We start from the raw sequence: 25714 nt of genomic DNA on the forward strand, positions 1-25714 counted from the left end.
TCCACCTGTGGACCCTGAGCTTCAGGGCACAGATCCACCTGTGGACCCTGAGCTTCAGAGCACAGATCCACCTGTGGACCCTGAGCTTCAGGGCACAGATCCACCTGTGGACCCTGAGCTTCAGAGCACAGATCCACCTGTGGACCCTAAATTTCAGCACAGATCCACCTGTGGACCCTGAGCTTCAGGGCACAGATCCACCTGTGGACCCTGAGCTTCAGAGCACAGATCCACCTGTGGACCCTGAGCTTCAGGGCACAGATCCACCTGTGGACCCTGAGCTTCAGGGCACAGATCCACCTGTGAACCCTGACCTTCAGGGCACAGATCCACCTGTGGAACCTGAGCTTCAGGGCACAGATCCACCTGTGGACCCTGAGCTTCAGGGCACAGATCCACCTGTGGACCCTGAGCTTCAGGGCACAGATCCACCTGTGGACCCTGAGCTTCAGGGCACAGATCCACCTGTGGACCCTGAGCTTCAGGGCACAGATCCACCTGTGGACCCTGAGCTTCAGGGCACAGATCCACCTGAGCTTCACTGCATTTGCTCTGTTCAGTTTTTATTCCTTCCCTGTTGCAGTGTTGGATTTTGCCAGTTTGCAGTTAAACCTGAGGCAAGAAAAAAATGAATTGTGCATAATTTATTTAAACTTGTTTAGTTTTGTTATATTGAGTCCTATTCATTGCAAATAGCAGTCATTTTCTTCGAATTGTAACCTTAAGTTCTTGCATTTTAAGAAGTTGTTTCCTCAGTTTTTTGCCCCCTTTGTGAATCTGGGACCTTGCCAGTCACTGTCACAATTACTGCTGCGTGTGTGCCGTTAGGTGCAGTTTGCAATAAACAGAAGAGGCAGAAACCCCAATTCACAGTGTTTTCAGGAATCTAGATCAGCACTGAAGTAACTTTACGATATCAAAATACTGCGGATGCATGAAATCCGAAATAACAACAGAAAACGCGTGGAAAAACTCATCAGGCCAGGCAACATCCGTGGAGAGAGAAACAGAGTTAACGTTTCAGGTCGAAGACCCTTCGTCAGAACTGAGAAAAAAGCAGGAAATGAAACGGATGAAAAAGCAAGTTTGGGGGCTGGGAAATGGGGGAGGGGATGAAAGAACAAAAGGGAAGCAACTTTAGTGGGAAGGGATATGCTCAGTGTTACTCAGTTCCTGGTCTACCAGGAAACCTTGCTGTCCAGCTCAAGGGTGAGGCATAGGAAGCACGCTGAGTGACGAGACTTGAGCGAGATTTGCCAAAGAAGGGAATTGATGAGTAGGGCTCAAAGATAGGGCGGCTCTCTGGACGGAAATGTGGGCCCAGGCAAACTTTCCCACATTTTAAATATTTCTGTTAAAATAGTTTTGCTGTGGTAAAAGAAATAGATGTATTGGTGACGAAAGGGTCAGCGACCTGTAATGTTGGGGGCGATTGTAACCCTACTCGCTCAGCCGAAACTGGCGGGCGGGTGGTTAAAATCGCCCCGGCTCTTACCTGTCCGAAAGCCGCCATGATCACGACTTCTGCAATTTTAACCTGCTCTCCTGAGCAGGCAGGAAGGACACTCACCCAGAGCCAACAGGGTCCTTCTTTACATAGGCGTGTTGTGGCCCAATGACAACATCATTGAGACCCGACTGTAATTTTACCTCAGGCCTGAGCGAGGAATCCACCTGGAGTTAAAATCGGGGCCAACTCTGTGGGCTAGATTGGTTGGGGTGCTAACTAGTCAAAAAAGTAGCGCCAGGCACTAATGATTCTCTCCTGCCGGGAAATTCAGCTTTAGCGCTCCAAGAGGGAAGTGGAGCGCTATAACAAGTGCTAACCACTTCTCTTAGGGTGCTAAAGTCCGAGAGCGGGGCGGGAGCGGCAGAGCGCTGGACAACTTGGAACGCTTTGCTAACTGCATCATAGGCTGCTTCCCTCGCTTAAAGGGAAGGGCCAATGATGGCGCACAGCCTACTTGTCGGCAGTTCTGCGTTGCCAGGCGACCTGCGCGACTGCCATTACAGCCCCAACACACTCTCACAAAGTGGAGGGCTCGGGCACCTGGCAGCAATGAAGCAGCAAAAACTTTGCGTATGAAGAGAGATTGGGTCGATTGGGCTTATACTCGCTAGAGTTTAGAAGAATGAGAGGGGATCTCATTGAAACTTATAAAATTCTAACAGGACTAGACAAACTAGATGCAGGAAGGATGTTCCTGATGGCGGGGGAGTCCAGAACCAGGGGTCACAGTCTAAGGCTAAGGGGTAAGCCATTTAGGACAGAGATGAGGAGGAATTTCTTCACCCAGAGAGTGGTGAACCTGTGGAATTCTCTACCACAGAAGGCAGTTGAGGCCAATTCTTTAAATATATTCAAGAAGGAGTTGGATATATTTCTTAAGGCTAAAGGGATCAAGGGATATGGGGAGAAGGCAGGGACAGGGTACTGAATTTGGATGATCAGCCATGATCTCATTAAATGGCGGAACAGGCTCGTTGGGCCGAATGGCCTACTCCAGCTCCTATCTTCTATGTTTCAATGTTTCTATGTTTTGAGCAGGCACCAGACTGGTACAAATAATAAAGGTTGGCCGACCTGAAAACCCTTCCCTTTAATTAACGCTCCACAAGCGGCCAGCCGAGTTGACAACGCCTCCTGTTCCTGTCGTTGTTCACGCCCGGCAATTTCACATCCGGGGCGATAACGGGACGCTGCGCACTTTATGACATCACGATTTGCGAGGCGCGAGAGGCCCAGGCAGTAAGAGCTAGCGCCAGTGCTAAACCGGCACTGAAGTTCACCGGCGTCGCTGCATTCGCTGCTAACCCCTTAGTACCCCGTTAGCGCTCCCCCCAGGCGCTAACCAACCGAATGTCTCCCTGTTTCTCACTCGCCACAGATGCTGCCTGACCTGCTGAGTATTTACAGCATTTTCTGTGCTCATTTCAGATGTATTGCTGAGACTGGAAGTGTCTTCAACGCAAATGTGGAAGAGGAGACATGTTTCATGGGATGTTCAGGTGTGTGAGCGCTAAACGCTGAATGCGTGAAAGCAGATGCTAGATGCTTTTGGAGGTCCTGATGCAAGGAGGATGTTGGCCATCAGTTGGGAAAATAGGATGTCCAACACTTGAGTCATGAGGAGGAGTAGATTTCATGGAGTAGCATTGTGTTATGGTGAGAAGGTTGTAATGGGCAGGGTTTCAGTGCCATGTGAACGAAGGTTGATACTGTTGGTAGGGACAGAATGGGTTTCCGGAAGAGCCAAAACTGAGATAGAGGCTTGTCCTTGTGGGAGAACATACGTACATACGAATTAGGAGCAGGAGTTGGCCACTCGGCCCCTCGAGCCTGCTCCGCCATTCAATAAGATCATGGCTGATCCGATTGCTTCACATTCCCGCTTACCCCCGATAACTTTTCACCCCCTTGCTTACCAAGAATCTATCTACCCTGCCTTAAAAATATTCAAAGACTCTGCTTCCACCGCCCTCTGAGGAAGAGAGTTCGAAAGACTCACGACCCTCTGTGAGAATAAAATTCTCCTCATCTCTGTCTTAAACGGGCGACCCCTTATTTTTAAACAGTGACCCCTAGTTCTAAATTCTCCCACAAGAGGAAACATCCTCTCCACATCCACCCTGTCCAGACCCCTCAGGATCTTATATGTAGGATAGGATATATATAGAAGGACAAGGGATAGACAGCTGCAGAAGCTGGCAGAGTGGAGAGTGCAGTGAAGAGATCTTGTGGCATCCCTGGCCACCTAGTTTACGACAGTTGAGTGATTGGAAATGTTGAGAAAGCCTTGTTCTTTCACCTCTGGGATTTGAATCCAGCCCAGACCGATCGGCTGAAAGCCTCCTTTGTGTTGACTAAGATTTCTATGTAAAATATGAGTTTGGACTAGGTGTGTTGCCAGGCATACGCATATGAAGGAAAAATGAGCGTTGCTCCTGGTCCTGCCCCTCAATGTTGATTCCAGCCCCCGGCTACCCCCACCCCCCCGCCCCCGACCCTCAGCAATGCTTCTGGATCTTACTTGATTCCCCTGATGCGCTCAGATAGAAAGACTTGCCTTTCTATAGCGCCTTTCACCACCTCAGGACATCCCAAAGCGCTTTACAGCCAATGAAGTACTTTTTGAAGTGTGGTCACTTTTGTAATGTAGGAAACGCGGAAGCCAATTTGCGCACAGCAAGCTCCCACAAACAACAATGTGATAATGACCAGATAATCTGCTTTTGTTATGTTGGTTGAGGGATAAATATTGGCCCCAGGACACCGGGGATAACTCCCCCTGCTGTTCTTCGAAATAGTGCCATGGGATCTTTTAAGTCCACCTCAGAGCGCAGACGTGGCCTCGGTTTAACGACTCAATCGAAAGGCGGCACCTCCAACAGTGCAGCACTCCCTCGGCACTGCACTGGAGTGTCAGCCTAGATTTTTATGCTTGAACTCAAAACCTTCTGACTCAGAGTGCTACCCACTGAGCCACGACTGATCAATCTCTACCAAATAGTTGAAGTTTAGTGAACTGTTGATACACTCTCAGGGGGAAAAATTCGGTATCGCCCCATTTGGGGGCGCGATTATCGGCCATGTGCAAAGTTTAGCACCTGGCGCTAATTATCGCCTCCAACTGCAAACTTGGCTTCTATCGCCCCTGGAGGTGATTTGAGCGCTAAATCAGGCGCTACACACCTCTCTTAAGGCGCAAAGGCCGAGGAGCGAGGCGCTACCTCAGAGCGCTGGCGAAGCTCATGTGATGTCAGTCAGCAATGTAACACAAGACACACTGGCGCCGGCCAGTTCTTAAAGGGGAGGGTCGATCTTGCTCTCCATCCACACCCTGCTCATTGCAGCCTTGAATCTCAGCCTGGAGAGACCTGTACATCAAATCTGCTGGAAATAACAATGGAGAGGCCCAGGGAAAGAGCTCAGAGTGCAGCCCCCACAGTCTCTTCTAAATCGATACAAGGAAGGGCAAATCAAAATGAACCTGCAAAGTGCTGCTCAGTACCCAAAACTCCTTCACACAGCGTTGAATCTCTCCAGAAGTCTCTCTCTCTCTCTCTCAGAATGCGTGGTGCAAAAATGTCACCAACAAAAAAAGGCAGGAAGCAGTCGCCTTTAAATAGTGCTCCCCCAGTCCCTTCCTGACTGCAAAACGCTCCCCTCAACCTGTCGTTGCTAGCGGCAGGTGATAAGGCAGGGGGCGCCACTCAATATCCGGTCACGATCTGCGGGCGCAGGAGATCGGGGCGGTATTGTTTAGCGCTGCTGCAAAATGGTCAATTTCGCGAGAGGCGCAGATATCGCCGTGCCCGGGCGCTAGTTGCTTTGCGCCCCATTAGCGCCCTCTTAAGGCGCTAATGGGAGGCGCAAACCAACTGAATTTTTCCCCCTCAGTGTCCCTGTCCTAACTTCTGAAGGACAGTGCCAACTGATCAAGGGCAAACAATGCCACCATTATTATACTGGAAGAGAAATAACAGGCTAAAAAGTCAACACATACAGAAAATATGATGATGGGCTGAAAATAAAATCAGATAACCCCTGGATCCTAGGATCCTAAGCAGTGTCATAATTCAAAGTATCTGATGTGGGAATCACGGTGAAGTGAGGGAATGTTCTTCTACTCCACCCTGCCATATAGAGACTTGGGGGGGTCCAGGTACATAGACCATTAAAATGTCATGAACAGGTACAGAAAATAATCAAAATGGAATGCTGGCCTTTATATCGAGAGGACTAGAGTACAAGGGGGTAGAAGTTATGCTGCAGCTGTACAAAGCCCTGGTTAGACCACACCTGGAGCACTGCGAGCAGTTCTGGGCACCACATCTTAGGAAGGATATATTGGCCTTGGAGGGAGTGCAGCGTAGGTTTACCAGAATGATACCCGGACTCCAAGGGTTAAATTACGAGGAGAGATTACACAAATTAGGGTTGTATTCCCTAGAATTTAGAAGGTTAAGGGATGATCTGATTGAAGTTTTCAAGATGTTAAGGGGAACAGATAGGGTGGCTAGGGAGAATTATTTCCGCTGGTTGGGGAGTCGGGGACTGGGGGCATAGTCTAAAAATTAGAGCCAGACCTTTCAGGAGTGAAGTTAGGAAACACTTCTACACACAAAGGGTGGTAGAAGTTTGGAACTCTCTTCCGCAAAGGGCAATTGATGCTGGGCCAATTGTTAATTTTAAATTGTAGATTGATAGATTTTTGTTAACCAAAGGTATTAAGAGATATGGGTCAAAGGTGGGTATATGGAGTTAGGTGGCAGATCAGCCATGATCTCATTGAATGGCAGAACAGGTTCGAGGGGCTGAATGGCCTCCTCCTGTGCCTATAGGTCTCAGTAATGAGCAACCAGCAGAGAACCCTGGAGGGCTGAACATGTGTCTCAGAAAGTTGGAGATGACTGTTTGTCCTTCTTATTTAATCGGTTCTGCCAGCGGGTGGCGTTGGAGGTGAAGACGAAAATCTCTTGACCCTTTCCCATGAATTGCTGAGGGTTTGCATCTGGCGTGGCTGCAGTTTAAGTAACTGCAGTGACAAGGGCTGCAAACATTTGTTGTTGCTCGTGTGCCTGTTGTGTTTCGGCGAAGCGCTGTTCGGACCAGGTTATTCGGCATAAAGCGGATTCGGAGGCAATTGGATGAAAAGTGTGCTCCTGGCAGAAGGAAATCGGAAAAAAAATCCTGATGCCTGTCCAACTCCAAGCTCGAGGGTGACGTAGCAAAGCCAGTCTCTCTCGATGGCTGATGGTGAAAACTTGCACAAAGACTTGTTTTTGCTTCCTCCTTCGAAGATCGCCCTCTCTTTGTGGAAATAATGGCACGTTCGCAGCGAAGGGCTTTCGAGGCAATCGTCAAATACATCTTGTTCGGAACCCTGCTCTCGCTTTGCAGCAGCCAGAGTGGGGAGAACGATGAAAGTCCTTCTTGCTATGGGGGATTTGATCTGTACTTTGTTTTGGACAAGTGAGTATTCCTCTACTTTCCTGCAACAATAGGATGCCTTTGTCGAACGCTGCGTCCTCAGTTTGGGGGAGGAGGAGGAGGGAATAAAGTTTTGAAAAGTTTTTTGTTGTTGCAATTGTTCTGAGCTTTTTGTTGTTGTTGCATACTTTGGGGTGATAATATTCGGATTCGTTGCAAATGCCAATTATAATTGGGGTTATGGTTACAGTAAGCAAGCCCAGTAAAACCCTTTTTCGCTCAACTTATTTTTTTATACAGGGGAAACCTTGTTAAAAGTTCGCTTTGGCAACCCGTTCGGTCTATTACCAGGTCCCCAGTCGGTCCAGATGTGCCAAAGTATCTGTCTCCCAACCAGAGGCTGCGGAACAATGGAAATACTAATGCAGTGAGGCTTTGGTTGGACTGTGGCTCGCAATCGTGGCTGTCTCTTCTAAGCTTTGCAGCAGATCAGTTGGGTTGGACAGTCGGCTGTGGTGACAGTTCACTCATTGTTTAAGCAGACCAGGCAGGTCCATTGCTGGGACCAAAGTAGCAAAAGCTCAATCGTAGAATAAACTCAAAAAGCTGAGTTATGGCAGGGCTGTTTAGCTAGCGAATTGAAGGGAAGAAATGCTCTGGACGAGCGAGATGCAGAGTGTTGCCCCTTTCCATTCCTCCTGTTAATTTAAAAAGGGCAAAGTCGGGTTTATGGGGAGTTTGTAAACCGTTTACCGATGCTGACATTCAAAACCGTTAAGAAAGAACGACTGGTTTCCCAGGATATATTTCTTTCTGTGTGCAAGATTCCTTAGTTTGCATTCAAAACAATTCTTTAGCTTTGCATAGAGGAAACTGTGCCCTTGACTTATGCTTTTGAAGACTGACAATGGTTGTATAACAGCTTTATCTTTATGTATAATGAAGGGTCTGTGGCACTAACACAAATGATTGTGTGGGTAATTAACTATTATGAAGTTCCTTATTCAAGTCTTTTCCCCCCCTCGACATCTGTTTGCCACATTAGATGAATTCTGTTGTGCTGTGGCTGCAAAGTGTTGTCAATTCATGCTTCGACCATTGAAAACTGTGGAAAAGCTGTGTTCCTTCACCCCCTTGACCCAGTTTTTAACTGCGCTCTCAAGTGAAAGGGCCACCGAGGAGCCAAATAAAAGAATTGGGGTTCAAACCCGCTCCGTATTGAGGTTAAAATGAGTCGAAGTTTCCTTGTCGTTAACAGAGAAACTCATCTTTGGTTATCTACACCAAACCTAAGAGGTTGACCATCAGGGGTGAAGAGTTATTGTTTGAAGTGTATGTTCATGCACATCGACACCTCCCATATTCGCCCGGCTTGGATCTACTGAGGACCATAAACATGAATCATAGAATCCTACAGCAGAGAAGGAGGCCATTCAGCCCGTCGAGCCTGTGTCAGTTCTCTGAGAGAGTTTGTCCAATTAGTCCCACTCACCCCCTCTTCCCGTGGCCCTGCAAATGATTCCTTTCAATGTTCTCTTTAAGCTGCGTGGCCGCACAGCGTTCTGAAGGACCCGCGCAGCCGGTGAGCCGGCTTTTAAACAGAAAAACCGCGCATGTGCGAAATTTTGAATGGTCCACCCGGCCCCTTAAAGGGGCCGTGCAAGCCAAAAAAAAATTCGAGGGAGCGCTGATTCTTTTTAAACGATATGTACAATTCCTTTTAAGTTATTATTGAATCTGCTTCCACCACCCTTTCTGGCAGCACATTCCAGATCATAACAACTCGCTGTGTTAAAAAAAAAATTCTCCTCATCACCTCTCTGGTCCTTTTAGCAATTACCTTAAATCTGGTGACCCACCCACGAGTGGAAACAGTTTCTCCCTATCTACTCCGTCGAAACCTTTCATGATTTTGAACATCTTCCCTTAACCTTCTCTGCTCTAAGGCGAACAAGCCCAGTGTCTCTAGTCTCTCCTCTGGTGATATGGATTAAAGCTTTTATACATAGAAAGTACAATGAAGCCAATCGGTATAGGGTGAGGAACCCAGGTTGGAGGAGGGCTAAGCTCATCTCTGTATTAACCCCTAATTTGACATCTTTGAAGGTGAGATGGCCTTAAGGTGGAGCCCCTTGCTCTGGAACTTTGCCATTTTTTGAAGGAGGTCAGGCTGTTGGCTCCAATTGGCTTGAGTTGGACTTTTTTAGCGATGCCAAATTTTTAATCAAGGAATGCACACCTGCAGCTACGTAGAAGACTTGTCAGGGTGCTCTGATTTCCAGCTGCATGATTGCCTTGCATGAGTTCTATGGGATGGAACCTAGGTCAAGTCAAACTGACCCGAGCGTCCAAAATTCGATGCTACATTCTTCAGCCCTGGAACTGTATCATCACAAAAAAGGGAGCTGGATCATAGAATTTGTGGGAGATTCCTAGATATGGAGAATCAGTCAAGATCGGGGGGTGGGGGGGGGGGGGGATGAGGAAATGTAAGTAACTTTGCCATGTGAAAATCTGTTGAGCTGACATTTAGCTTTCAACTAGCATCCTACCCTCAGTGCTTAAATATGTCACAAAGGAAAATGTTGGCATCACTACAAAGTTCCGGATTTTGGGATGTGCCAGCTGGTGCCACACCACATTCTGAAAGATACTGCTAGCACCACCACTGAAGAACATTACTGAGGATTGGAAGTTCCTTTGAGAAGCAGGTCAGACTAATTGTTCCATGATCGGTTATGGGTCAAATTTCCATCTTGCAAACCACGATGGTAAGGGCATTCAGATCCTATCAGTGACAAGTGCACAGATCTTTCTCTTTTTTTTTTGGACAGTTCCTGGACTTTATAATTTTCTCAGCTTGGAAAAGCACATGGCTTTGAAGTGACGGATCCCCGTGGATCTGGGTTGGGATCTGGTTGTAATAATGAGGAGTGCAATTCAGTTCATTCTTGGCACAATGGAAGTTGTTCTGAAAATAACAGATTCAAATTCTCATCCTTGTTTTCACATCGTCTTATCCTACCCTACCCTACATCTGGGTCTCATCCTGCCTTACATTCCCACGTGCACCCTCCACTTCTCTAGCAATGGATTCCTCTTCATCGCTCGCTTCCTCTGATGTAGCAAAGTCATTCAACCATTATGTTTTAACCCTTTGGAATTCTCTACCTAGTCCCCTCCATCTCGCCACCTCCATCTATACTTTCAAAAACCTCCTCAAACCCTCCTCTTCCCTACCCCAGCTTCTCTGTTGCACCCCATTTCCCATGCTTGGTGTCTACCATAGTCCTTTCCTCCCAATCATTAAATGCTGAAAGACCATAAAGGGCGCGACGCAAATGCAAGTCATTATTGTAACTGTCCACTTCACATCTCATGAAACCGATTCCTCTGCCAAGCCCTTCACCCCTGGATTTCATTCTCATTGTCCGGGGTGCTAGCTTTGGTTGCTCTGCTTCCTTTGTATGGTGCAAACCGGCTTGTACACGTCACACCATATCCACTGTAAAATAATCAGCCAGTTTCAGTTTTAGATGCGCCAACTTGCCCACAAAAATCTATCACTGTGCCTCAGGGCAGATAGTTATTACCGTAAAACTGGTCACGGCACGTTAATGGAGCTGGGCGAGTGATGCACTGAGCATAATTACTGCTGTGATTTGGGGAAATCACATGGCCACCGCATTGTGAAGTTATTATTTTGTAGTTACAGTATATTATTGTAACTGTGGTGTATAAAGTAAAGCAATACCCTAATCCAGGGTGTCATAAATCGCAACTTCTACAAGAAGTAACTCAGGAAGTACTACTGAACGGCCAGCTGAGGGCACCGTCCGAGGAGTATAACACCAACATGTTCCTGTAAAGGTCAAGGGTGGGACCAACAAGCAAAGGGAACCTTGGATGACAAAGGATATACAAAAATGCATTAGGAAAAAAAGGGGGGCTTTTGGCAGTTACAAAAGACAAAAGACGGTGGAAGCCCTAGAGGAGTATAAGAGGTGCAGGGGCATACTTAAAAAGGAAATTAGGAGGGCGAGGAGGGGCCATGAAATAACACTGGCGAGCAAAATAAAGGAAAATCCTAAGATGTTTTATAAGTATATTAAGGGCAAGAGGATAACCAGGGAAAGGGTAGGGCCCATTAGGGACCAAAGTGGCAAGCTGTGTGTAGAGCCAGATGAAGTAGGTGGGGTTTTAAATGAATTTTTTGCCTCAGTGTTCACTATGGAGAAAGACGATGTAGACATAGAAGTCGGGCAAGGGGACTGTGACATACTTGAACATATTAGCATCGAGAGGGAGGAGGTACTAGCGGTTTTAGCAGGCCAAAAAGTGGATAAATCCCCAGGCCCGGACGAGATGTATCCCAGGCTGTTGTGTGAGGCAAAGGAGGAGATTGCAGGGGCTCTGACACAAATTTTCAGAACCTCTCTGGCCACAGGGGACGTACCAGAGGACTGGAGAACAGCTAATGTAGTACCATTATTCAAGAAGGGTAGCAGGGATAAACCAGGGAATTACAGGCCAGTGAGCCTAACATCTGTGGTAGGGAAATTATTGGAAAAAATTCTGAGGGACAAAATTAGTCTCCACTTGGAGAGGCAAGGATTAATCGGGGATAGTCAGCATGGCTTTGTCAAGGGTAAATCATGTCTGACCAATCTGATTGAATTTTTCGAGGGGGTGACTAGGTGTGTGGATGAGGGAAATGCTGTGGATGTGGTTTACATGGACTTCAGTAAAGCTTTTGACAAGGTCCCGCATAGGAGACTGGTCAAGAAGGTAAGAGCCCATGGGATCCAGGGGGCCTTGGCGCGTTGGATCCTAAACTGGCTGAGTGGCAGGAGGCAGAGGGTGATGGTCGAAGGTTGCTTTTGTGACTGGAAGCCTGTGTCCAGTGGGGTACCTCAGGGATCGGTGCTGGGTCCCTTGCTGTTTGTGATCTACATTAATGATTTGGATGAGAATGTAAAGGGTATGATCAGTAAGTTCGCGGATGACACGAAAATTGGTGGGGTGGTAAATTGCGAGGAGGAAAGCCTCAGGCTACAGGACAATATTAACGGGTTGGTCAGATGGGCGGAAAAGTGGCAAATGGAATTTTACCCGGAAAAGTGCGAGGTGATGCATTTTGGACGGACAAATAAGGCAAGGGAATACACAATGAGTGGTAGGACCCTAGGAAGTACAGAGGGTCAGAGGGACCTTGGTGTACATGTACATAGATCCCTGAAGGCAGCGGAACAGGTAGATAAGGTGGTTAAAAAGGCTTATGGGATACTTGCCTTCATTAGCAGAGGCATAGAATATAAGAGCAGGGAGGTTATGGTGGAGCTGTACAAAACGCTGGTGAGGCCACAGCTGGAGTACTGTGTGCAGTTCTGGTCGCCTCACTATAGGAAGGATGTGATTGCTTTGGAGAGGGTGCAGAGAAGATTCACCAGGATGTTACCTGGGATGGAGCGCCTCAGCTATGAAGAGAGACTGGACAGGCTGGGGTTGTTTTCCTTGGAGCAAAGAAGGCTGAGGGGGGACCTGATTGAGGTGTACAAAATGATGAGGGGCATAGATAGGGTAGATAAAGAGGAACTTTTCCCCTTAGTAGGGGGGTCAATAACAAGGGGGCACAGATTCAGGGTAAGGGGCAGGAGATTTAGGGGGGATTTGAGGAGGAACTTTTTCACCCAGAGGGTGGTTGGGAGCTGGAACTCACTGCCTGAAAGGGTGGTAGAGGCAGGAACCCTCACAACATTCAAGAAGCATTTGGATGAGCACTTGAAATGCCATTGCATACAAGGCTACGGACCAAATGCTGGAAAATGGGATTAGACTGGACAGGGAGGGATGGGCGGCGCAGACACGATGGGCCGAAGGGCCTCTTTCTGTGCTGTAAAACTCTATGACTCTATGACTCGGGCGTGGGCCCAACTTGGCCAGAGACAATCTGGAAACAGGAAGCTAGTGACTACTAACTAGACCTCCATGTTTTGTTACAAGTCGATTAAAGCCTTGCTTTATGTACAACCAAGTGCGTAGTGAGTCTTTATTACATCACAGGGTTTGGCAGCAACGATAATTACTCCTCTCTTAAAAGGGGCAGTGTCTCCAAGAAGAATAAAAAGTTTTGGGGAAACTGTTTGTTTCAAACACATGGCATGATGGAGTAACGTGTTGCTATATGAAGCAAATGGTACTTGACCCTCTGAACTCTTCTCCTACCCCAAAACAGAATACTTCTTCATGAAGCCAACGCTGCCTTAGCCTCATTCTTGACAGGGTAGATGCAGGGAGGATGCTTCCCCTGGCTGGGGAGTCTAGAACCAGGGGTCACAGTCTCAGGATAAGGGGCCGGCCATTTAGGACTGAGATGAGGAGAAATTTCTTCACCCAGAGGGTGGTGAATCTTTGGAATTCTCTACCCCAGAGGGCTGTGGAGGCTCAGTCGTTGAGTATATTCAAGACAGAGATCGATAGATTTTTGGATATTAAGGGAATCAAGGGATATGGGGATCGGGCGGGAAAGTGGAGTTGAGGTCGATGTTCAACCATGATCTTATTGAATGGCGGAGCAGGCTCGAGGGGCCGAATGGCCGACTCCTGCTCCTATTTCTTATGTTCACTCTCTGGAATTCTCTCCCTAAACCCTTTTGTCGTTCCATCTCTCTCTCCTTTCAAAGCCTTCTCAAAAGTCATCTTTTCAACCAGGCTTTTAGTTACCCCCCTCCCTAATCTCTCTTTCCCCAGCTCGGTATCCGATTCCCTGTTTCTTTCCATTTATGACAAACCTTGGGGTGTTTTTGACACTAAAGGCGCTGCCTAGATGCAAGCTGTTGTTGTTGTAGGTACTGCCGCTTTAATACCTTACCCCTTCGGCGATGTACAGCCTGGGACAGTGCATCTCCTGCACCTCTGTTTCTATGTTGCTTCTGTTTCTCTCGTCCGCAATTGCCAAGTGTCCCCCTTTACACTTGGTTGCAAAAAACTGCGGGCAGCGCACGGGATGAAGGAGTGGGTGAGAAATTCGTTGGAGCGTTTCCTCTCTCAGGTTGACGTTTACGGCTTGGCATGAGCGTGGGATCACAGCACCATAATGTCATTATTTAAAGCAGGGAAGCAATGGAAAAAATGATACTGCTGGGAAAGTTACTGAGAGCTTTAACAGCCTGTACTGCTCAAGTATTTAATGGTTTGTGCCTTCTGCTGGAAGAGTACTAGTGCAGCATGCTGGACAGGCTGTCCCCATTGCATGATCTTGCTAACATAACAATGGTCACTGCACTTCACAGTAATGAATAAGTTACCTGTGAAGTGCGTTGGGATGTTTCTGAGAGAGGTGATAAGGTGCTGTTTAAATACAAGTCTTTTTCTGCTGTGCCAGACACATTCCAAGCGAAAGCTGCACTCTTTCTCACAGGGAGGTCAGGGGAAAAAAAATCACAGCAATTGAGTCAGGCCTCAGATTTGCACTTACGCACCCCCTAGAGGCCAGAATTTGCAGAGGAGGGGCAGATACCTTCAACATCAGCCCAGGTGGAGGGACCACAGCAAAGCAGCCCGCTTGGTCGGCACCCCATCCACCAGCATAGACATTCACTCCCTCCACCACCGGCGCACCGTGGCTGCAGTGTGTACCATCTACAAGATGGCACTGCAACAACTCGCCAAGGCTTCTTCGGCAGCACCTCCCAAACCCGCGACCTCTTCCACCTAGAAGGACAAGGGCAGCAGGCGCATGGGAACACCACCACCTCCAAGTTCCCCTCCAAGTCACACACCATCCTGAGTTGGAAATATATCGGCCGATCCTTCATCGTCGCTGGGTCAAAATCCTGGAACTCCCTCCCTAACAGCACTGTGGGAGCACCTTCACCCTACGGACTGCAGCGGTTCAAGAAGGTGGCTCACCACCACCTTCTCGAGGGCAATTAGGGATGGGCAATAAATGCTGGCCCTGCCAGCGATGCCCACATCCCATAAACAAATAATTTTTAAAAAGACCAAGAAAGGGGAAGGGAAGAAAATAACTTTAAAAAAAAAGTTATCCTCAAAATGGAAAGATAGCGAGAGAAATGTTTCCGTTTATGGGACTTGGCTTGGACTGTGAGAATGTGGGCTGTTTTTCAGTTCAAGTCCCATTCTCAATTCTGCTGCCTTGTTAAGCTTCATGTGTTGAAGTTACACGCAAGTGTAAAATACGTTCAAATTTAGTTATATTCAGTACTTGTGAAAATCATTTGACAGTTGTCTGAGAAATCGTTGAAAACCCTGGTTTGAGGTGTAACTCCAAACCATACAAATGGTAAATCTCAAATGGCAAAAATACTCTGAGCACAGTTTGAACAAAAAGGTAGGGCTGAGTTAGACAGGTAGAGACTGGCACTGGAGTTAGCGTCCACTAGTAGCGCTCACAGTCTCAATGGGGTGCTAGGGAATTAGAAGAACAGAAAGAGCAGTCCATGCCCGCATGCAGCAAGACCTGGACGACATTCAGGCTTGGGCTGATAAGTGGCAGGTAACATTCGCGCCGCACAAGTGCCTGGCAATGACTATCTCCAACAAGCGAGAGTCTAACCACTGCCCCATGACATTCAACGGCACTACCATCGCCGAATCCCCCACCATCAACATCCTGGGGGTCACCATTGACCAGAAACTTAACTGGACCAGCCACATCAATACTGTGGCAACAAGAGCAGGTCAGAGGCTGGTTATTCTGCGGTGAGTGTCTCACCTCCTGACTCCCCAAAGCCTTTCCACCATCTACAAGGCACAATCCAGGAGTGTGATGGAATACTCTCCACTTGCCTGGATGAGTGCAACCCCAACAACACTCAAGAAGCTCAACAGCATCCAGGAAAAAGCAGCTCGCTTGATTGGCACCCCATCCACCACCTTAAACATTCACTCCCTCCACCACCGGCGTACTGTGGCTGCAACGTGTACCATCTACAAGATGCACTGCAGCAACTCGCCAAGACTTCTTCGGCAGCACCTCCCAAACCCGCGACCTCTACCACCTAGAAGAACAAGGGCAGCAGGCGCATGGGAACACCACCACCTCCAAGTTCCCCTCCAAGTCACACATCATCCTGACTTGGAAATATATCGCCGATCCTTCATCGTCACTGGGTCAAAATCCTGGAACTCCCTCCCTAACAGCACTGTGGGAGCACCTTCACCACACGGACTGCAGCGGTTCAAGAAGGCGGCTCACCACCACCTTCTCAAGGGCAACTAGGGATGGGCAATAAATGCTGGCCTTGCCAGCGACGCCCACATCCCAGGAACAAATAAAACAAAATTGTTGGTTGAGAAGCACAAAAGGTCTCGTCAAGACTTAACCCAAACAGAGTTTTGCGGTAGCCTACATCAATGAAATCTGAATGCTGAACTCCTGGTGAGATTGGGGGCCAGTCACATTTAGAAGGACAAGAGCTGGATGCCTCAGCACATCGTTGTCGAAGTGAATTGTACAGGAGGCGTTTTCAGCCTCACATAATGGGTGCAGCAGGAGCGCGAGGGTAGGGTGGCCCAGGAAAATAGCTGACGACATAAGCGGGGTTGGGGGGTGGGGGTGTGATGAAATATGCCATTCATCACTCATCTGTATTCTCTGTGTGTGATTGTGCCTGTGACTATGGTTTAGTTTCAGTTTCATTTCCCTAACCTCAGTTCCATTTCCTCACCTGTATTTTATTGTGTGTAGGGCTCTGCCCATACCTGGCCTCTACTTAAGCAGGCCCAGCGTGTCTCACATCCAGTACAGCCGACCTCTGGATGGGAGACACTTCTCCACTGTGTGTTACCTTCTAAGTTAATAAAAGCCTTGCTTTGTTCAGTTAACATTGAGTCTCGGATTTATTGAGGCACATCAGGGGGGAACCACACCCAGAACGCACTACCCCAGGGGATGAGTCTTGCACAGCTGAGTCACCTGATAAATTGGCCTTCAGTCAGGTAGAAGACAGGTTCAGCAGGGCTGCTATGACTTCGGTACCATTTGTTCTTCAGCGATTTGCAGGTACAGTTGATCATGCACTAATGAGGGCCACCACTATCTGCATTATGATAGAGGACTTCTTTCCAGGTGCCTAGAACATTCACAGGCATCAGTTGGTATCAGTTGGCCTTTGTATCTAGAGGATACCAAGGGGGTAGAAGTTATGCTGCAGCTATACAAAGCCCTGGTTAGACCACACCTGGAGCACTGTGAGCAGTTCTGGGCACCACACCTTAGGAAGGATATATTGGCCTTGGAGGGAGTGCAGCGTAGGTTTACCAGAATGATACCTGAACTCCAAGGATTAAATTAAGAGGAGAGATTACACAAATTAGGGTTGTATTCCTTGGAATTTAGCAGATTAAGGGGTGATTTGATCAAAGTTTTCAAGATATTAAAGGGAACTGATAGGGTAGATAGAGAGAAACTATTTCCGTTGGTTAGGGAATCTAGGACTAGGGGAGAGAACCTAAAAATTAGAGCCAGGCTTTTCAGGAGTGACGTTAGGAAACACTTCTACACGCAAAAGATTGGTAGAAGTTTGGAACCCTCTTCCGCAAACAGCAATTGTTAAGGTCAATTGTTGATTTTAAATCTGAGATTGATAGATTTTTGTTAACCCAAGGTATTAAGGGATATGGGCTAAAGGCGGGTATATGGAATTAGGTCGCAGATCAGCCATGATCTCACTGAATGGCGGAGCAGGCTCGAGGAGCTGAATGGCCTCCTCCTGTTCCTATGCTGCATTAAGCAGGTGCCAATGCCCTGCTTTGCCAGGCACTCATAATGGGTGCATGAGCTGGTATTCATCACATGCTGGTGGCTTCCCCAAATTACAAAGCTCATTGAATGGAAGCACAAAGCCACTTGGGCACCTACAAAACAATCATTGGTGTAAGAACATAAGAAATAGGAGCAGGAGTAGGCCATCTGGCCCCTCGAGCCTGCTCCGCCATTCAATGAGATCATGGCTGATCTTCTACCTCAACTCCACTTTCCCACCCGATCCCCATATCCCTCGATTCCCCAATGCAAACAGCTGGTCCATTAATGTTGGGGTAATTTTCTAACTCCTTGCTCCCAGAGGTGAGCCTTGCTCACTGGCAGCACATATCAGCACCATTTAAATGAATGGTTAGAAATATGCCCTCCTGGTGGGGGTGGATCCATCTCAGTCTTTCTCTCTCTCGCACAGTCTCTCAGTCTCTCTCACAGTCTCTCAGTCTCTCTCTCTCTTCTACCCCCATCATTGGGATATGGAATGCTTTACCACAACACTATAATATGATTTAAAAGGGAATTGGATGTACTTGAAAAGGAGGAATCTAAAATGGTTTCAGGAAAGGGCAGAGAAACGGTATTAAAATAGATAACTCCTAAAAAAAAAAGACTTGCATTTATATAGCGCATTTCACAACCGCTGGACATCTCAAAGCGCTTCACAGCCAATGAAGTACTTTTTTGAAGAAGTGTAGTCACTGTTGTAATGTCGGAAACGAGGCAGCCAATTTGCACACAGCAAGCTCCCACAAACAGCAATGTGATAATGACCAGATAATCTGTTTTTGTTATGTTGACTGAGGGATAAATATTGGTCAAAATAGTGCCATGGGATCTTTTATATCCACCTGAGAGAGCAGACGGGGCCTCGGTTTAACATTTCAGCTGAAAAACAGCACCTCCGACAGTGCAGCACTCCCTCCGCACGGCGCTGGGAGTGTCAGCCTAGCTTTATGTGCTCAGGTCCCTGGAGCAGGACTCGAACCCACAACCGTTCTAGACGTGGAAGCGAGTGTGCTACCAACTGAGCCACAGCTGACACTGTTGACAAGCCTGCGCTGACAGGTGTTTGAAGGGCCAAATGGCCGCCTTCTGTGCTATAATTCCTGTGACACTAATTATCTTTACTTCAGAAAAAAATGACAACAATAAACTGAAAGATATACTGACATTTTTTTAATGTTTTGTTGCCTTGTAGTGCAAGTGCTGCGCCAATGGTTATGCTGTTGGAGTCTGGCGCAGTGGTAGGTGCTTGCCTCGGAGGCAGAAGGTTGTACATTCAAGCCCGTTGTGAGCTTGAGCACATCATCTAGGCTGGCGCTCCAGCGCGGTGCTGAGGGAGCGCTGCGCTGTCGGAGGCGCCGCCTTTCGGATGAGACATTAAACCGAGGCCCCGTTTGCCTCCTCTGGTGGGCGTAAAAGATCCCCACGGTACTATTTGAAGAAGAAGAGCAGGGGGGGGGGAGTGCTGGCCAATATTTATTCCTCAACCAACAGTATCAAAAATGGTTTAAATTAGTCATTTGTCTCATTTGCTCTTTGTGAGATCTTGCTGTGTGCAAATTCACAGAAATCACAGAAACCCCACAGTGCAGATAGAGGCCATTTCAGCCCATCGAGCCTGCACCGACACATATCCCACCCGATCCCCGTAACCCCTACACCAACACATATCCCACCCTATCCCCGTAACCCCACGTATTTAATCCCCCTAACACTAAGGGTCAATTTATCATAGCCAATCAACCTAACCCGCGCATCTTTGGACTGTGGGAGGAAACCGGAGCACCCGGAGTAAACCCACGCAAACACGGGGAGAATGTGCAAACTCCACACAGACAGTCGCCCGAGGCCGGATTCGAACCCGGGTCCCTGGCGCTGTGAGGCAACAGTGCTAACCACTATGCCACCGTGCTGCTGTGTTTGCCTATGTAACGCTTCAAAAGTAATTAATTGTCCGTAAAACCCTTTGGACATCTTGAGGATATGAAAGATGCAATATAACTGCAACCTTTGATGGTTTAAGTGCATGTTTTGCATGGTTGTGCATCGTGCTTCCATTGATAGACATCTGCATTGCACCAGCAAAAATATTGGGCCGTATATTCCGGTCCCTACGGGTGTGTACGGGCTGTGTACCCACCCGTAGGGACATCAGAAATGCTGGTTTTAGGCATGCCAAGCGCATGCGCTGAAAACCGGCATTTCCGATCTGTCAAGAATGCTCCTGACAGATCGCACGCCTGCCCTGGAGAACGGCCTCTGCGGGGGGGAGAGTTCGCTTTCTGCACAACCTCCGCCCGCTGAAAACCCTTAGAAATCTTACACCTGGTAAAAGCAGGTGTAAGGTCTGCTTTTACCAGCATAAGAGTTGAAAAAAAGTTTTAAAATTTTTTTCACTCATTTATCATTTAAAAATAGTTTTAAAAAGGTACAGTAAGTTTATTTTTAGCCCTGTAAAAAAACTTCAATTATTTTTTTCAAAAAATTGAATTTTTGTTTAAAATATTTAATATATTGTAATTTCAACTCATTTTAAAAATGTGATGTTTTAAAAAATATATATTTAATGTTTTACAGTGTTTTTGGGGTGATCTCCATTCATATATTTGACAGGTCTATCTGTCAAGTGTATGAAGGGAGATTCCCTTCTGCTGTTGGTTCCCCATGGCCCACGTGATCCCAGGGACGCTTGTGAACCGCCTGCGCCTCTGGATAACGTGGGCCCTGCGTAGTTCGAGGTTGGAGAGGCCCAGGAACGGAAGTATCCGGACCTCAGGAGCTCGCAGCTAAGTCCGTAGATTTTTTAAAAATACGGGCCATCATTTCTTTTGTTGATTGCATTACTGTAAAGTTTTGCTTACTCGTAGTACTAACAGCTGGTTGAACGTACAGGTTAAGTGGCTTGTATTTTTATTGAGAAAAATAAAAGGAGCACCCTTCAGGAACGACATGACTGGTCAATTTTCCATCAAATCTATCTTTCGCTAAATTGACTGCGAGTGGAAAAGAAAGTGTAATGATATCAGCAAATAGTGATGATATTTGTCTGTGTTTGATTACTTATGCCTTACAGCATATTTGTCTGTGTTTTTGATTACTTGTGCCTGACCAGCAGAGGTCATGTGAGAGACAAGCAGTCCAGAGGAGTTTTACTTTCAGTTTCATTCTAGATGCATCACAGCACAGTGTGTTCTGTAAAAGCTGTAGAAAGTCTTGAACAAGACTTTAGATTAAACAACATTCTCTTTCAGAAATGAGTCTTTATTGAACCCAAAAAGAAATCAAAACATGGTGTCAGAAGTGGCTGAAAGAGAAAAAATCTGAAGTTAGCAACTTGATGGGACAGTGAAAGCAGTTGTGGCAAGTAAGCGAAATCAGCTCTCCACATATTAGCAAGCCAGAAGAGAACATCGTTGCTTACCATTAGAGAATAGCTAACGAAGTGAAAAAATGGAAGGTTTACTCCCACCGGCGACGCTTCAATTGACAGGTAATGTGGCTGAAAATTGGAGAAGGTTCAAACAACGTTTAGAGTTGTATTTAGCGGCAATCGGAGCTGACGAGAAAAGTGATAAACAAAAATCGTCCGTGTTCTTACATGTCGTGGGTGATGCAGCGCTGGAGGTATATAATAATTTCATATTTGCTGTTGATGGAGACAAAATGAAGCTAGATAAAATAATGGAACAGTTTGAGGCCTACTGCATACCTAAACGCAACGTGACCTTTGAGAGGCACAAATTTTTCACATGTGTACAGAAAATCGGCGAGACTATTGATCAGTATGTGACTGAACTGAGAAACCAGAGCAAATCGTGTGAATTTGTGGGACTCACAGACTCGCTGATAAAAGACAGACTGGTGTGTGGTATTCCAGATAATGGTCTAAGGGAAAGGCTGCTAAGAGAGCAAGATCTAGACCTGGGAAAAGCCATAGCATTGTGTAGGGCTACAGAGACTGTGAAGTTGCAGGCAAAGGAGCTGTTCAGTGACAGTAGCTGCAATGTGGATGCAGTGAGAAAGAACGGATACAAACCGTTTAACAAAGAGAGCACCAATGTGAAAAAAGAGACGTGGCCAGCAAACGAAAATGAAAGAGACAATCGGAAGTCATGTAGTCGATGCGGTACACAGCATCCACCAAGAAAGTGTCCAGCATATGGTAAAACATGCAATAGATGCAACAAAAACAACCATTATGCCCGTTGCTGTAAGAACCAAGCGCAACAAAGCAAGGTCCATACAGTAGATGAAAGCGAGATAGAGGAATTCAATGTAGATGTTGTGTCTGAAAACAAAAAAGAAAGAGACTGGATGTTGACACTAAAAGTGAATGACATACACATTCCATTTAAATTGGATACTGGAGCACAAGTTAATGTGATATCAGAGACCGATTTTAAGAGAATTAGACCCAGACCAAAGTTACATGGAATACAAGTGAAAGTGACCGGATACTCAGGTACTGATATACCAGTGAAAGGAAAATGCATTGTCAAAGTAACACACAAGGACAGAGAGCACACGCTAGCATTAATCGTGGTGCCAAAGGATGTGCAAGCCATACTAGGGTTAAAAGCCTGCGAGAGACTGAACCTGGTAAAGAGAGTCCTCATTGTGGAAAGCGAAGGAGAGACAGTCTATGATGAACTCATGAAAGAGTACAAAGACCTATTTAAGGGTCTAGGCTGCATTCCAGGAGAACACACGATCAGAGTAGATAAAAGTATGACACCGGTCATACATCCATGCAGAAAAGTTCCGTTTGCTCTTCAAAAGCAACTGAAGGCAGAGTTGGACAGGATGGAAAGCCTGAACGTGATTCAGAAGATAGATGAGCCAACTGAGTGGGTGAGTTCCCTCGTCGTAGTGGACAAAAAGAATGGAAAGCTCAGAATTTGCCTGGATCCAAGAGATCTAAACAGAGCAATAAAGAGAGAGCACTTCAAGCTTCCTACACGTGAGGAAATCATGGCACAGTTTGCAAATGCAAAATATTTCAGCAAGTTAGATGCGTCCTCAGGATTTTGGCAGATGAAGCTGGACGAAGCAAGTTCAAGACTGTGCACGTTCAACACTCCATTTGGCAGATACAGATTCCTAAGGTTACCATTTGGCATTGCCTCAGCTCCTGAAGTGTATCACAAGACTATCCATATGATCTATGAGCACCTGGAGGGAGTTGATACATCAATGGATGACATCATAGTATGGGGAACCACGAGAACTGAGCATGACGAGAGACTGAAAAAAGTGCTGGAAGCAACAAGGAAAACAAACCTGAAGCTGAATAGAGAGAAATGCCAGCTCGGGGTGACAGAACTGACATTCGTGGGAGATATCCTTAGCAGTGAGGGCATCAGACCAGATCCCAGAAAGGTGTCCGCCATTGAGAATATGCCAAGGCCACAATGCAAAAAGGACGTGCAGAGGTTTAATGGAATGATCAACTACATGGGTAAATTCATATCCAACCTCTCAGAAAAAATAGCGCCACTGAGAAGACTAACTGAAAAGAACATAGAATGGGAATGGAATCATGAGCATGAGAAGTCATGGAGCGATCTAAAGAAACTGCTCACAGAGGAACCAGTTCTGAGGTTTTATGACCCAGCGAGACCCATCAAGATATCATCAGATGCATCACAGAGTGGGCTCGGTGCCGTTCTTCTGCAACAATATGACTACTGGCAACCTATTGCATATGCATCGCGCTCAATGACAGACGCGGAGACGCGATATGCTCAAATAGAAAAGGAGCTGCTCAGCATCACATACGCCTGTGAAAGATTTCACCAGTTTGTGGCAGGACAAGCAATCAGTGTAGAGACTGACCATAAGCCCTTGATTGCATTGTTCCAAAAGCCACTGAATAGCTGTCCGCTTAGAATACAAAGAATGATGATCAGGCTGCAACGCTATACACTGAATGTTGCGTACACACCGGGTAAGCTGATGTATACAGCAGACACGTTGTCCAGAGCTGTTGACCCAAGTGAGCCCGCAAACACCACAATGGATGAAAAAGTGAACGCCTACGTGGGCATGATCACAAGTGCACTGCCCATAGCAGATGCAAAAATGGAGCTCATAAAGACTGAGACAAACAAAGATGAAACAATGAGACGACTGAAAAAAAGCATCTTGGATGGATGGCCCAACATGAAGCAAGACTGCTCACCCGATATAGCAGAGTACTGGAACTGCAGGGCGGAACTATTAGTGGTCGAAGACATCATCTACAAAGGAAGTAAAATAGTTATCCCAAAGAGTCTGAGAAGAGAGATGCTAAAAAGGATCCATGGAGGACATCTGGGAATCGAAAAGTGTAAGAAAAGAGCACGAGAGGTGATGTACTGGCCACGAATCAACCAAGATGTGACAAATGAGGTGTCAAACTGCACAATATGCCTGAAATATCGAGCAAGCAATCCGGTAGAACCACTAAAGCCACACCCAGCACCAGACAGACCTTACCAGAAGGTAGGCGCTGACCTATTCGTATGTCAAGGGAAGGACTATCTTGTCGTCACAGACTATTACTCCCTGTATCCAGAGGTTTGTAGACTGTACACCACCACTGCAGAAGCTGTGATAAGAAGTATGAAAGCCATATTCTCCAGACATGGCGTGGCAAGCGAGGTCTTCACAGACAACGGACCCCAGTTTAACAATGCAAATTTCCGACACTTTGCCAAAGAGTGGGACTTTGTCCACACAACGTCAAGTCCTCACTATCCACAGTCCAATGGACTAGTGGAAAAATCGGTCCAGACAGTGAAAAGACTGATGTACAAGGCAAAAGACAGTGGAACTGACTTCTACCAAAGCATGCTTGTATACCGCAGAACGCCGCTCGAGTGTGGTATGTCACCAGCCCAACTCCTGATGGGACGTCGGCTAAGGTCAAACCTACCCATCCCGGAGAACCTCCTGAAAACAAAAGAGGGGGAGAAAGTGAGGAAGTTCAAAGAGCAACAGAAAGAAAAGCAAAAGTACTACTATGACAGAGGAACACAAAACCTACCTGAACTCCACACTGGTGACCAAGTAAGGTTGAAAGACAAAACAAACACATGGACTCAGAAGGGAACTGTCCTGAGTGAAGTTCAACCAAGATCATACACCATTCAGACAGATGAGGGTGCTGTTCTGAGAAGAAATCGTCGTGATCTTCTCATGGGACCAGCCACAGCAGGTCAAGAGACTGATACTGGTGAACAACCTGATCACACAGCTGAGAACCAATCATCTGAGGCAACAACTCAGATTCAAGGACAATCAATCAGAAAATCCTCAAGACACGTGAAGCCTCCTGAGAGACTCATTGAGCAAATTTAAGGACTATTGTTAAAGAAGGAAGTAATGTTATCTTATTCTTTCTTCAAGTTCTAGTGTATTGACATATTTCATGTGAACACACAAAGCAAGGGTAAAAAACCTTGATCATGATAATGATAATGTAAGTTCATTAAATGTTGTTAGTTAAAAGTAAAATACTTTTGTTTTAAGAAAGGGAGATGTAATGATATCAGCAAATAGTGATGATATTTGTCTGTGTTTGATTACTTATGCCTTACAGCATATTTGTCTGTGTTTTTGATTGCTTGTGCCTGACCAGCAGAGGTCATGTGAGAGACAAGCAGTCCAGAGGAGTTTTACTTTCAGTTTCATTCTAGATGCATCACAGCATAGTGTGTTCTGTAAAAGCTGTAGAAAGTCTTGAACAAGACTTTAGATTAAACAACATTCTCTTTCAGAAATGAGTCTTTATTGAACCCAAAAAGAAATCAAAACAGAAAGAACTATAGCGCCTTTCACCACCTCAGGACATCCCAAAGCACTTCACAGCCAATGAAGTACTATTTGAAGTGTGGTCACTGTTGTAATGTAGGAAACGCGCACAGCAAGCTCCCACAAACAGCAATGTGATGAGGACCAGATAATCTCATCAGATAATGTCGATTGAGGGATAAATATTGGCCAGGCAA

General features: G+C 46.6%; 1 protein-coding gene across 1 annotated transcript in view; it reads left to right on the forward strand.

Moving 5' to 3' along the window:
- The first annotated feature begins 6456 nt into the window (after positions 1 to 6456).
- The window catches only part of LOC147097905 (anthrax toxin receptor 1-like), a 254166-nt gene continuing 234908 nt past the window's right edge, over positions 6457 to 25714 (forward strand). Inside the window, exon 1 of the mRNA XM_085970960.1 lies at positions 6457 to 6976. Within this exon, the coding sequence (XP_085827086.1) occupies positions 6828 to 6976 (149 nt within the window). The 5' untranslated portion in view covers positions 6457 to 6827. The remainder of the gene's footprint in view (positions 6977 to 25714) is intronic.

The sequence above is a fragment of the Somniosus microcephalus genome, chromosome 30, assembly GCF_052327205.1.
Source record: "Somniosus microcephalus isolate GS21.2 chromosome 30, FLI_Smic_1.0, whole genome shotgun sequence".
Taxonomy (NCBI): Eukaryota; Metazoa; Chordata; class Chondrichthyes; order Squaliformes; family Somniosidae; genus Somniosus; species Somniosus microcephalus.